General features: G+C 42.6%; 1 protein-coding gene across 1 annotated transcript; it reads left to right on the top strand.

Moving 5' to 3' along the window:
* Positions 1–312: 312 nt before the first annotated feature.
* nicol1 (NELL2 interacting cell ontogeny regulator 1) lies at positions 313–4,012 on the top strand. The gene is made up of 4 exons (XM_080486669.1): positions 313–399; positions 631–764; positions 2,025–2,113; positions 3,001–4,012. Exons 2-4 carry the CDS (start codon positions 650–652, stop codon positions 3,070–3,072), a joined length of 276 nt encoding a protein of 91 aa, XP_080342795.1. The 5' UTR covers positions 313–399; positions 631–649; the 3' UTR covers positions 3,073–4,012.
* Positions 4,013–14,081: the final 10,069 nt, after the last annotated feature.

Here is a 14,081-nt window from a genome sequence, read left to right as displayed (position 1 = left end):
AAAACAATGACCCATTATATTCTATTTGAAAGGCTTTTTTAATAAAAAAAAACAATTGTAAACTGTGGGGAGGGTTTGTTTTTAGTGTGTCTCCCTTACACTTGTATTACACTCGCTTAGGGGGATAAATTAATATTATTGACTTAACTTCACTGCACTTATTATGATTTATTAGAACATATTAGAAATGAGGCATCTTGGGAACAGAGGGAATGATCTATCTATCTATCTATCCATCTATTTATCTATCTATGATGATACCTGAGTGTAAATCTGTCTTGAAGTTGCTCCCGAGTCGGATGATTTAGGCGCATGCGCACTGGCTCGGTGCTCATAAACCAGTGTCGGTGGGCATCTTCTCTCTCCTCCGCTTCAGCAAAACATCGTCGCTAATTAACGGTAGGTCATTTCTCTGTATCACACAAAGGACGGGAAATAAACACAGTACGTGTGAGTCGAGCGTTTATAGGGCTTTAATAACGAACGTTATAAAAGATGTTTTTTGTTTTTTTTAATGCACAAAGCGCATCAGTTGTTGGTTTGATTCATTACGTGGCGGCCGTGTAGACGTTGTTTTTGATTGCGCTCGTATCCGTGCACGAGCGCTGAATGTTTATTTCCACGCCGAAGGTTTCGCTGCATCGCGTCCATGGCGTCCCGGTGGTTCGTGCAGGCGGCCGCGGTGCTCGTGCTGGCGGCGCAGCTCCTCTGTGTCGCCGCGGTGGAGGCGGATCAGGAGACCGGGACTGTCATCCCCGCTGAAAGTAGGTGCTTCGAACACAGTGTGTGTGTGTGTGTGTGTGTGTGTGTGTGTGTGTGTGTGTGTGTGTGTGTGTGTGTGTGTGTTTACGCAGGCCGGTGATGTCTGGAGGTCCCGCAGCGCGGATTCTAGGTCATTTAATGAGTTTGCGCGTGAAACGGGGCCTTCTGACACACACACACACACACACACACACACACACACACACACACACACACACACACACACACACACACACACACACACAGAAAAAAATCTAATCAAAATTTGTAATCTTACTCATACAGTCAATAATCTTCATATCCATGTTATTTCGTTTGTTCTTGAGGGAAATCAAATCATGTAATTCTATTCAAGCGCTCGAGAACAATGTCGTCTTAAGTAAATTTCACAATATTTAATCGAGTTGAGCACTGTTTCTACCACATGATGTTTTTAATGCGCTGATGTACATATAAATGTACGACTGTACGGTGTCCTTGCGTGCCGAGAAAGTCGCCTTCAAATAAAATGTATTATTACTATTATAATCTTCCACATACTTAACTGGAAAATACTTATAATTCAGGACCATTCCCACTGTGAGTTCTGACTTATGTGGAAGTTGTAATTATGCTCATGCATACATAAGTTACTACATAAGTATTAGCACCATTCACAAACTACCACAATTCCACGAAATACTTAAGTCCAATCTAAGACATGTAAGCAGAACGTGCGCAATGAGATTTAACTGCAATTTACACACACACAGTACCACGATTGAAATATTTTACTTGTACAGTACGTCCACAGTGGGAATGCATATTAACATATTTTGAATTTTATTAAGCATTTCTTTTATCCAACAGTGAAAATGTAACATTTTGCTTTTATATTCTTATTTGCTCAAGAAATCAGCTTTAAACTTACTGAAATCTCTTAATATTTGACTATTCATATTGTAATTGCCTTCTGAAATACAGATACCGGAGTGTTCTGTTTGGTATTTGTGATCTTCACAGGATTCGAAAGTGATTAAAAGTCGAGTAACATGACGCTTTTTTGTGCTTTAAGTCAGTGGGCAGAGAAGATTTGGCAAACTTTCCTGCCGCAACCCTCATACTCTGCATTTCATCCCACAAATGCATCTTTCTTACAAATCTGGCTTCATTTAAAACACGTAATCCAGATAATATGTGAATTTTACGCCATCGAACGCCCAGGAAATGCCATAAATCTTAATCTGCGTACGTGTTTCTGAACTCTTGTCTCATGCGTCCAGGTCGTCCCTGTGTGGACTGTCATGCCTTTGAGTTTATGCAGAGGGCGCTGCAGGATTTGAAGAAGACGGCCTTCAACCTGGACGCCCGGGTGAGTGAACGCCGCGGCGGGATTAGCATGCTCGGGCTTTCTCTTGCTTATCTCGGCTTTGCTTTACCCAGGAACGTTCAACCCCAGCCTGTGGGCGTGGCCCTGCACCGTTTAAAACAACAAGATGCAAGTTCATGATAAAAGTAACCGCTGTTCCCGATCTGTCCACTGGGGGGGCGGCACTGCTTCCTTGACAATAGAGAATGTGCAGTTGCAAACGCAAACAAATTAAACAGGTGGCGACGGTGCGTGAAGCCGGCGAGAAACTTTAAAGCTTCATTATTGCGAGCGAGTTAGCATTAGCATTAAAGCCGTACGATGAGGGCGAGGGACTGCAGGAATCCTGCGTTCTGATACCAGACAGACTTTTCACTATATTAATTCACATATTATGTTTTGTCGTCCTGAATGTCCTCAAACGACTCGACAGGCCGCCGTTCAGGTTGACTCAAGTGGGTGTACGGATGTCGGGAAAACATTGTCGTCTCCACGGCAACCGCCATGCTTCCATGAGCGAATAGGGACCCGTTTACAACATTAACATTTCAAAGGGGAAAAAAAACAAACATTGTTTTTGCGTTTTCATTTCATAAAAGATTTGTGTTTACATTCCAGTGTTTGTAAAACGATGTCCGTTTACAAGGCAACGGCAGAAATGCTTGAAAACATTGTAGTTGGCCCGTTGGGCCACTAGTGGGTGCTGTTGTTAGTTTTTGTGATGAAACCACACAGACATGAGAACAATACGCCGCGAACACTAACAAATGTGAGAACGCCGACAGTGGAGGCCGCCATTATTGTTATTGTCCATCGACTGCGTGGGTCATATGGACGATCGTATCTGTCCGTCTGAGAGTCTTGTGCTCTTTCTGTCCTCCTTGTTTCAGACGGAGACGCTGGTGCTGAGGGCGGAGAGGAGGGCTCTGTGTGACTGTATGCCCACCAGCTCGCTGCGCTGAACTCAACCATCAGAAATCAGCCCCCCCCCCTCACATCTGTCTCCTAACCTCGACTCATCTGCAGCGACTGTCATCCCAACTCTTCTACACAAGCCGCACTTTATTTTGTTTTCCCTCCATTCCACCGTCGAGTGACGCTTTGGTTTGAAGTCACGCGTCGTGGGGCCACGTTACTGCGTTCCCTCATCCGGGGCCACTTTTATACACCCATGTTTTACGTTACCGAACGCCCGCAGGCCGACTTTCCATCGACAGCTGTCATCCGTCTCCGACGAAGCATAAACTATTTTTTAATACTTTTTAGTATTTGACTGTATAATGTAGATACAATAGGACGCATCTGTACATTTTACCCGTCGAATGTGTTGTACGAGGTTAATGTTTACGACCATTAACACACATGGAATTGTAGCATCGCATAGAGATTATGTATAACAGTTTAATAACAGTCTTAATTAGTCGTTTGAATGATTACCATTACCGGGAGTCCGAGTGGCGTCACGCTGACTTCAGGTCATTGACGTGGTCGTGCAAAATAAAGGTTAAGCTTGTACTTCCCTCCGTCGTGAGGTCTTCTGTAAAGAGAGGTGAGGTTTCGCCACGTCGGCGGGCAGACAGGAGAGTACTTGTAGGTTTTGACTTAGCGCAGCACTGTAGCATGAATTTACAGCACTTTTCTGTTCACCTATTGTTAAAATAGATTGTATGTATAGATTACATAAGCTGTATGCACACGGGTCCATGTGATGGAGGTGTCTGATGGAGGTGAGTCAGAGGAGGAGGGAGGGAGGGAGGGAGGGAGGGAGGGAGGGAGGGAGGGATCAACACCGGCGGGAATAATAAACGTCTCTGTTGCTTGTTACTTTGTTAATATGACGTCACAAGAAGCCCCATCGATTGTCTTAATGTTGTACCGATAAATAAAAACACTGAACGACCTTTACAGCTTCGATTCCGTCGTCTGTGTCCAGCGAGCCAAAGGTTGAATCTGGAGTTTGATTCCCGCGCAAAAAAACACTCAGCCAGTCATTTTATCAGACTACTTCAGTTTGTAAATGTGCAAAGCTGGTAGGAGACAAACCCGTAAATACATGAGCTGAGATAAATAAAGTCTTATTTGTTAAAAAAAACAACAACTTGGAACTGGAACCAGCAGAGGGCGGTAGCGTAACCACGGACGCCAACTACTGTTGAACCCAAGTGAAGAAGAAGAAGATGGGAAACAGTCATCAGGGTCGAAAAAGACCGGCAGGAATCAATGTTGATACACAGAACCAGCAGATGGCGGTAATGCAGCTTTATGGACGCAAACTGCTGTCACAGCCAGAAGAAGAAGAAGAAGAAGAAGAAGAAGAAGAAGAAGAAGAAGAAGAAGAAGAAGAAGAAGAAGAAGAAGAAGAAGAAGAGCATTTTTGAAAAGCAAAACTGCCAAGAAAAGACATAACTTGGGTTAAAATGGATAAAATTTGGTTTATTCGATCCTGTTATTATATTAGTCCCACCAACTCATAATAAAACTTAAAATGACTGATTTTAAAAAGTGAAATCTTCAGTGTTTTCCTCCCCGTTTATCCATCATTATCTTCCTCTGCTATTCTGTTTTCTCCTTTAATATCTTGTTGGGTAGAAAAAGTTGCTTCACATCGGTTGAAACCAGAGGGGCCAATTCAGAACTACTTCAAACAGAATGGAAAAAATATATATATTTTATTATCGTCATTTCACCTTCAGTGGGGTTGTCTTCGTTTAAACAACTGGCTTCTCCCATTGACTCAGTGTGTCTGCTCGGGGGCTCAGGCAATGTTTGCCTGTCTTAAAACACTGTAAAAAAAAAACCACTTAAACAAAACAAACAAAAACCCTAAAACATGCAGGACAACTTTAACCACAGGAACCAAACAACTCGTTTTGTTCTCTTGACTTCTGGATTATTTATTGTGAATTCTGCAGCGGCCTCCAAACAGACCATTTCACATTCATTGTAAATATTCTATGGGGTATTTTTGATGCTGTTTATGTCTGAGGTTTTGGAATCTTGAGGAATTGTTCAACCATATGTGTGTTTGTGTGTTTAAAGGATTTGCATACGATTCAGAGTTTGAACCAGGAGTACATGACACAATATTTAAAGACCCTGAACAAGCCTGTGGCGTGTACAACAGACGAGTATAGTGTAGTGTTTGTGGAAAACATTGAAGACCTGCAGGAAATGAAGACGGTGTGATGCTTCTGAAACTAGTTTAAACACCTTGACGCACCTGATTTCTGATCAGAACAGCATCTTAAGGGAGACGGAATCAACATGTGACAGTTTTGGAACACGACGTCAGGACCCACAAAAGGACAAAGCTCATTTTGATGCTGGAGAAATTTTCTTTATTCAATGTCTGTTCAATTATCCATAAAAATGAAGCCTGAGTTCATTTGAATTTGTTGACAAATGCTGCACGCTCAGAGTCAGGAAGGGTCTCTATTAAAGATTGCTTTAACTCTTGGATGAAAACTTTTGCTTCAGATCAAATTGATCAAAATTAAACTTTTGAAGCTCCTGCTTGGATTAGATATTGACAACATGAATCCCCTGCAGTTACACCTTTTTATGTGAAGCTGCTCATCAGCCAGCACCTCGTCGCTCATCGACATCAACCTACTGTGGTTCATCTCCAGAGGCTTCGACCCACAGTGGTTCATCTCCAGAGCCTTCGACCCACAGTGGCTCATCTCCAGATGCTTCGACCCACAGTGGTTCATCTCCAGAGGCTTCGACCCACAGTGGCTCATCTCCAGATGCTTCGACCCCCAGTGGTTCATCTCCAGAGGCTTCGACCCACAGTGGTTCATCTCCAGAGGCTTCGACCCACAGTGGTTCATCTCCAGATGCTTCGACCCCCAGTGGTTCATCTCCAGAGGCTTCGACCCACAGTGGCTCATCTCCAGAGGCTTCGACCCACAGTGGTTCATCTCCAGATGCTTCGACCCACAGTGGTTCATCTCCAGATGCTTCGACCCCCAGTGGTTCATCTCCAGATGCTTCGACCCACAGTGGTTCATCTCCAGAGGCTTCGACCCACAGTGGTTCATCTCCAGATGCTTCGACCCCCAGTGGTTCATCTCCAGAGGCTTCGACCCACAGTGGTTCATCTCCAGAGGCTTCGACCCACAGTGGCTCATCTCCAGATGCTTCGACCCACAGTGGCTCATCTCCAGAGGCTTCGACCCACAGTGGCTCCTCTCCAGAGGCTTCGACCCCCAGTGGTTCATCTCCAGATGCTTCGACCCCCAGTGGTTCATCTACACATGCTTTGACCCCCAGTGGTTCATCTCCAGAAGCTTCGACCTGGAGAGGATCAGAAGCTGTGGGAGTTTGGGAAATGAGACGTGCATGGTTAAATACAAAATGTTTAAATGTCAGAACGGTGCTTCTTATACCTTATGTTCAGAGCTTGAAATAATGTCACTATGACCAACATCCAATGAAAGAGTCTTTCAAGATCAACTAAACACTACAAACAGATGTGTTTACTCATTGTGTCTGATACAGATAAAGAGTTTAAGTCCATAACATAATGCTGCTGCTTCATACTGCAAAAACAACCAATGAATGATCCTCATTTTAGGAGTGACGGTGTTTCCCTCGTGAAGCCTATAACTCATCAACATGCGCTTCCAGATCAATATCATCTACTCACCCATCTTTACTGCAGCATTGTTTTGTACTGGTGCTGCTTCCAGCGCAGACACAAGTGCAAAGATCAGGAACACGACGCAGATCTTCATTTTCTAAACGACAAAAAAAAACATGAAGTATTCCCAAAACACACCTCCAACAACATATACAGCAGAGAATACGACTGGATGAATGTAAAGAGAAAGAAAAGATTTGCAGCTACCTTAAAGTTGACGTTCCAGGTCAAGTAGAAATGATCTTGAGAAGCTCAGACTGTCGACTGGAAGCAGGTGAATTCTTGCTTCCCAAACTTCCTTTTTATAAACTTCTGAGCTGTGCAAACATGTTTGCTGTCGGCTCCCGTGGTGCCATTACAATTTGCAAATTGAAGTCCACTTTGCAAATTTGTGACAAAACTGCTCTAAGGGTAGAGCACGAAGGGCAAACATTCTAGCACCGTAGGCTAACGAACAATTCTCGTACAATTATTTAAAGTGCAGATGACACCAAATAAATACCCCAAATAATGTATTTTCATGAGATAACAAAAAATAAAAATCTATATTTTTAGCACCTCTTTGAAGTTCCAAAATGCGTAGCCTGGGAAAGCAGCGATCGCACCTGAAGAGGGATTAGAGACCATCATCACTCCTGACAGCGAGCACTGGAGTCCCTCAGGGCTGTGTGCTAAGCCCACAGGTGGAACAAGTAAACTTTTTACTAAAGTACAAGTAAAAGAACCAGTCTAGAAATGTAGCTCAAATAAAATGTACTCAGAGTAGAAGTTACTTTTTTGACAGAATAGAAAAACATAATTAATACAACTGAAATGTGGCAATGATAGTCTTTCAGAGTGAAAATGTGTGCACTTCATTTAAATGGTGTAAAACTAGAAAAAATTCATTCTAAATTAAAACGGGACCTCGCACTCTGGCCAATCAGAGTCGGTTCATTCATGGCCTCTGCACCATTTAAATATTGATAAAACATACATTGGTGTGAAAAAGTGTTTGCCCACTTCCTGATTTCTTATTTTTTTTAATGCACGTTTTCCCGCACGCAAATGTTTCAGATCGTCAAACAAATCCAAACATTAGTCAAAGATAACACAAGTAAACACAAAATGCAGTTTTTAAATGAAGTGTTTTATTAATGAGGAAGAAAAAAAAATCCAAAGCTACATGGCCCAATGATCCCGCCCAAAAAAATTAATCCCCACCGAAAATCGTAATTGAGCATCAAGACCTGCGGTTTCAACGTAGCCATAGGAACAAGGCATGGAGTGAAATACATTAGAATCGGGTCACATTTCGCTGAAGGAGGCCGAGATGTCCTGTGTCCTCAGTCACTCCTTCACCTGCTCCTGTGAGACTGTAAAGAAATACCTTGTGATTTTAATCATATTCCCTGTTTAACTGAGATTAAATTACATTTTTTTTTTTAACTCTCCACATATTGAGGATTTCCCTTTTACACTCTTCTGACGACTGAGGGAAGCTGGCTGATTTCTCTTCAGCCGCCTCCTCCAGCTCACTGCCCATCATCCTCTTCACATTGGTCCTGATGGTTTTTACATCGTCAACTCATTTTCTTGCCGTTCCTTTTTCCACTTTGCCACGCTCGGCCTCCTTAAGCTACAAGTCACGTGTGGGGGGAGGACGCTTGAAATCCAAGGACGCGGGTTTGGTTCTCACAGTCGTTCATGAGCTCATGGTAATTTTCTACCTGATTATTCAAAAAACAAAAACAAAAAAAACTGTATGTCAACAGGTAATTATGGGTTAGCTGTCCAGATTAAAATGAAGTATTGCTTTTATCTTTGGTCTGCTGGGCTTGTCAAGTAGAAATGATGTTGATTTATGAACAAGCTGCCAAGCAAAGTTTCCCAGGCAAATATGTGACAAAGCCTAAATTTACCCCAGGCGCAAAATAAAGTGCACAAACACACTTTAATCCCTGGAGACAGATCGGCCACGGAGAATAAACTAACGCAGTCACATGTCTGCGGCCACCCGCCTAATTATCTTCATGGTTCCACAACATCTCAAACGACAATGAAGCCAAAGCCGACTGGTCAAGTAGTCGACTTCAGGGGGAGACGCTCAGGAAATCCACACAGAAGGCAGGAATAACGTGTGCAGGGTTTACTGATTGTGAAGCGACAGAACGAACCATTACACCGCTGTTTGCTGCCTGTCGCCTTGTATAACAGCAGTATTACCTGGTTCCTTTGTCAGCAAATACCAAGAGGCGTTTTTTTTTTTTTTTTTATCTTAAAGTAAATATTCCATTATTTTTATTTGCCTTTTCAACCGTCAGTCTGTTTGTGCCAGGCCCTGAAGGCCAGAGGAAACGCAAATGTTTATTTTCTAAATTTCCTGACACGTATATTTGGTAAATTCACAGTGCAAACAGGATTAAGAGATTGTTATTATGGTCTATAAGTAATCTCTGACACGCTATGCACCATCGGGTGTTTTCCACTCTCTCTTAACATTGAATGTCGAGAAATGTTGGGAACATCCGGTGCGTCGACGTGCGGCGGTGCTCCTTCTTTTTGAACATGTATGATTTTATGCACCCGGTCTCCTCCTCCGGTTTGCCCTCTGCCACATCCACAATGTAATATTTAAATCTTTGGAACTCCTTTCGATTGTCTCGAAGACAGGCTCTGCACCCCGTCGGTATCGTCAAATATTGAAAAACTTTGCCAAACTGTGTCAGCCACACCCACCGTCACTGATTCACGGGCGAAGATTTTGCCTAAAACGTCCACAAACAACGCGATTCCCGGGCGTCTGAGACGAAAGATCGGACCGGGGAAAAATTGTTCTTAACCCGGTCGGGTGTTGTGCAGAGCTTTAGCCCGCGACTACTGTCGGATTGTGTCTGATATTTGGGGAGTCCTAGCGGCAGCTGCGATCCCGTAGACTTAAAGGAGACATATCATGCTTTTAAATCCTTCCTTTTTACATATAAATCATACAGTTGTGGTCTATACAACGCGAAACTGCAATGCTTGGGTCTGAATTCCTCATTATTAGAGCTCCACAGGCCCCTTTTCAACCCCTTTTCTGATGCGCTTCTGAGAGCAACTCGTTTTGGGGCGGTCTCTTCAAATGCAAATGAGACACTTCATACCCCTCCTCCTCTCCAGGTTGCAGAGGTGACACTCGGTTCAACTACACCCTGTTCGGCCATCTTTGTAGTTTGATAGAACAGATACAATTATCTAGCGGCGCAGAAACTTTATATTCACACATTATTTACAAAATGTCAACAACGGAAGATTTGTCCATCCAGCCATACATGTTGGAGCCAGAGTCGGACCCGGCAGAGCGAGATGAAAATGACGATGATGCACCTACAGAACAACGTCTTCATATGGATGTAACGCAATGGTGTGTTACTATATTTACACTAACTTCTCCATCCATGCCCACTACTACAATACTGCCTGTATTACAACGACTATTTAACACAGAAGTTACATTATAATCTAAAACGAGCACACAGCGCTAACATATGAAGACGGTGCAACTGCTAATGCTAACAAAACAATGACAGGGACGTCTTATCATCACACTTTTTAGCGTTATATACAGCTTACCGAAGTGCTCTGTTCGTCGTCTCCATAGATAGAAGGAACTGACCGCTCAATCAGACCAAGTCTTTCGGCAAATCCTTCTTTATACTGGCGGAGGTTGCTGAAGCAGTCGTCCTTAAAGTGATTCGCGCACACAAAAATGACCTTACCCACAGATGTGGGTACATTTCTGTGAAAAATAAAACTCAACCAGGCACTTCGAAAAGGTTCTGATGCTGGGAGACGGTGTAACGAAGCTTGTGGGTTACTACATCCAACAACCGAACATTTCGACTTATCCTCTCGTAACTTCGGTTGGACTACAAAATCGCAGCGAGAAACAAAAATGGCGGATTGCTCGAAATGTCGATGTCCTAATTTGGCAGTTCCGCTGAGAATACTGTGACGTCATTGTTCAAAAAACGTAATAGAGAATAGAAAAATCGAAACCGATCGCAAAATATGACCAAAACAGAATATAAAGATATCAACGGAGCACCTGAAGAGACTACTTTGAACTTTTCTGTACTTCTAAACACTCTAAATATACAACAAAATGCATTTAAGGGCTAAAAAAGTGGATTTAGCATGATATGTCCCCTTTAAACAAACCAATAGAAATGCAGCACGACATGACGTAGTTCATAAACACTGGACTCACGGCGATAAGCGAATACTCAACATCGTCTTCAGCACGCTGAGAGTTTCTTTACAACGATGACAAAAAGAACGATTACAAGGTTTCGACCAGCCCGATGGCGGAAAATCGCTTGTGGGAGCCTAAAAGAACAAAGAATGAGGGTTTATCTTCTTTACTTAAATAAGAACAGTAAAGTACTTTCAACTTCTTTAATTCAGCAGTACAGATATTTGTGTAAAAATAGAGTTCATATTGTTAAACAAGAGTAGTAGAAAAAGTACCGTTTGAACTTCACTTGCGTGGTACTGATATTTTTTTCATAAAAGCACAAATCAAACTTCTAAATCTTTTGCCTTTAATTATTTATGCCTTTTCAGTAATCTTGAACATTTTGTTATTGCTAGTGGTGGATTATAGGCATTAGTAATTGCTTTAATAATTCAACTTGTATTATCCTCCTGAAATAGTCAAAAATACTTAAAAGTATATTAATATCACTTTGCGCGCATCTCATTGCCGAGAACACCTGAACGCAGCAGCATCTCCACTGCACATGCGCAGTGCATCCTCCCGTTGCGCTGCAGAGGAGGAGCTGCTGCTTTATAACGCAGGATTTTTTTTATTTTTTTTATTATTATTATTATTTTGTGGAGTAGGTCTACGAATCGAACACGGTGTGTGGGGGCGGAGCAGAGGGAGGAGGAGGAGGAGGAGGAGGAGGAGGAGGAGGAGGTTGAAAGTGGGGGTGGATGCAGCCTTATCAATAGCAGGTTGCTTGTGATGATCCAGTTCAAACTAGTTCTGCTTTACATATGCGACTGTGCCACTGCAAGCTCTCACTGAACATGTGTGTGTGCGGCTCTGTCCCAACTTTATTGGACATTTCATACTTTTATGCCGACGTTGTTTCCTCTGGCACCATTTTCTCATATTTGGACGGTGGAGCTTGTGATTATCAGTAAATGTCAACAAACACACGTATTCACGACAGGGAATGCTCTTTGATAGACCGATTCTGAATGATAATGGGGGGGGGGGACGGGGGGACGACGACGACAAAGAGCCGGAACAAGCGTCTCAATCGTCCTCTCCTTCGCCACTGCAGCCGCCGCGGCCGTGCGTAAAAAGCCGCCGCTTGTGCTCGTGCGTCGTAGAGCGCACACAGATCAGGTTCGAGGCGGGGATATCACGCTCCCTGCTGGTAGAGGGGAGGGGGGTAAAAACTGGAGGGGAGCAGCGGAGGACTCACTGCAATGCCGCAGAGCTGTCAGTCAACCGGCAGAGGAGGCTGCACACCGCAGACCTGAGCTCAGCTTCAGCACCGGTTTCACCATCGATTCACTGCTTATTATGGAGCCTGTTTAAACTGCGCAGTGGCGATGGCCGCCAATGCAAAGTGCAGAAAAGTGCGTGTAATTTAATTATTTTTGATTTATTAAAGAAAATCGCCAGCTTTCCTCCGGTTTGACGCATCGCTCCCCCGCGCGCGCGCGCGCGCGCTCTCTCTGCGCCTTTGTGCTGCATCCTCACGCAGCCCGAACGAACCGGGAAACCTCCTCACCGTGAAGACAAACCGGCTCAGAAACAACCCCTCCGCGCAGTCTCACCATCACACCCCTCTTCGAAGGCCCACTTTCTCAAAATACACACGTCGCCGGGGGTGTCGTGCCTCAGTTGTCATCCGCGCCACAAATGGTCTTTCCTGCCTCGGGAGCGCGCGTGCATGGAGCAACATGAACGTGATGCGACCGGATCGGATTTTACTGCAGAGATCGCGGATATTTTACCCCCACCCCCCCCCCCACCCTCAACAAATTAAACTTAAACTTCACCAAAAAACCTTGAAAAAATACAACATGTTTTTACAAAAAATAAAAAACTATTTTGAAGGAGTACATGTATGTTAAGATGTTTTTGTATTTTTTACATGTGTGACTTATTTTTTAATGTTCTGACTGGATCTTATTATTGGTATCATGTTTGTTTTCCAAAATCAATAAAACAATATCGCTGGTTAGAGCAAACTCACCCACAGTAAGAGGGTTAGGGAGGTAAATACAAAGCAACACTATCTGCATCTTTAAATCCTAAAATCAATGGGAAATGGTATTGGTGAGTGTGTTTTGCCGTCTAACACTTTTCTTTTGTAATTGTGGCTTTCAGAATGACTGACTCACGTCGAGAGAAATCCACTGTATGTGATGCATATTTTAGTTCATGAAATATTAAAACCGTCTTTGATTTAACTGGACCTGAATGTTAAATAAGGTTAAAACGCTGAACAGCCACATGTGGCTGCAGAGCTGCAGGTTATAGTGTCCCCAATGAAATTTTAACTGAATTTTTTTCAAAGAACTAAAACGGTTTAAATAGTGTCTGCAAAAGTGGAAATGGCATTATGAAATTATGTAATAATTCAATATAATGATCATTATATGTAAGTAGTAATAATGATTCGAACAGCATCACTTATAAAGTTTATTTTTAAAAATACTGAATATTGTAGTAAGAATTATTTCAACTTATCTTTTAATCATATATTCACATATCTGATCTCTACCAGCAATACTTCATAATAATATTTCTGAGCAGAATAAATCCTTCAATGAAGAAATTCTCTGATTTAAGTTGAGTAGCTAGATGTTTATTTTCATTGGCAGATCTGTACAAGATGTAAAGATGAATAGTTTTACTCTTCTGTGTTTCAAGGAATCTGATATTATCCTGTGTGCAGAAATAAGAAGGTTTGACGGAAGAAAACAATAATCGTCAGTAGTTTAGTTTCTCACCTCGGACGATAGGAAAAGTTAACCATGAAAAAAACATAGATTAAAAAGAAAAAAGTCCGAGATGAAATGAAAGTTTAAATCAATATGAACAAACTCCTTTTTCCACCTAATATTATTTTTGCAATGTTTAAAACGGAGCTTATACCGATTCATTTATTTAAGTTTAGCGCCTGTACATCTCTCTGGTGACTTTATGTCCAGTCTTGTTTTACTTCTTACCCATCAACATCATAATTGTCTTCTCTACATAAAAAAGTTTGGGCGTTTCACTTAAACAGCTAAAGAAATAGATAACAAGTCAATGGTCAATATGTGTTAACTCATTTC

This window comes from Lipophrys pholis (assembly GCF_963383615.2).
Source record: "Lipophrys pholis genome assembly, chromosome: 18".
NCBI lineage: Eukaryota > Metazoa > Chordata > Actinopteri > Blenniiformes > Blenniidae > Lipophrys > Lipophrys pholis.
Note: the sequence above shows the minus strand (reverse complement) of the source record. Positions and strands in the feature narration are given on the sequence as shown.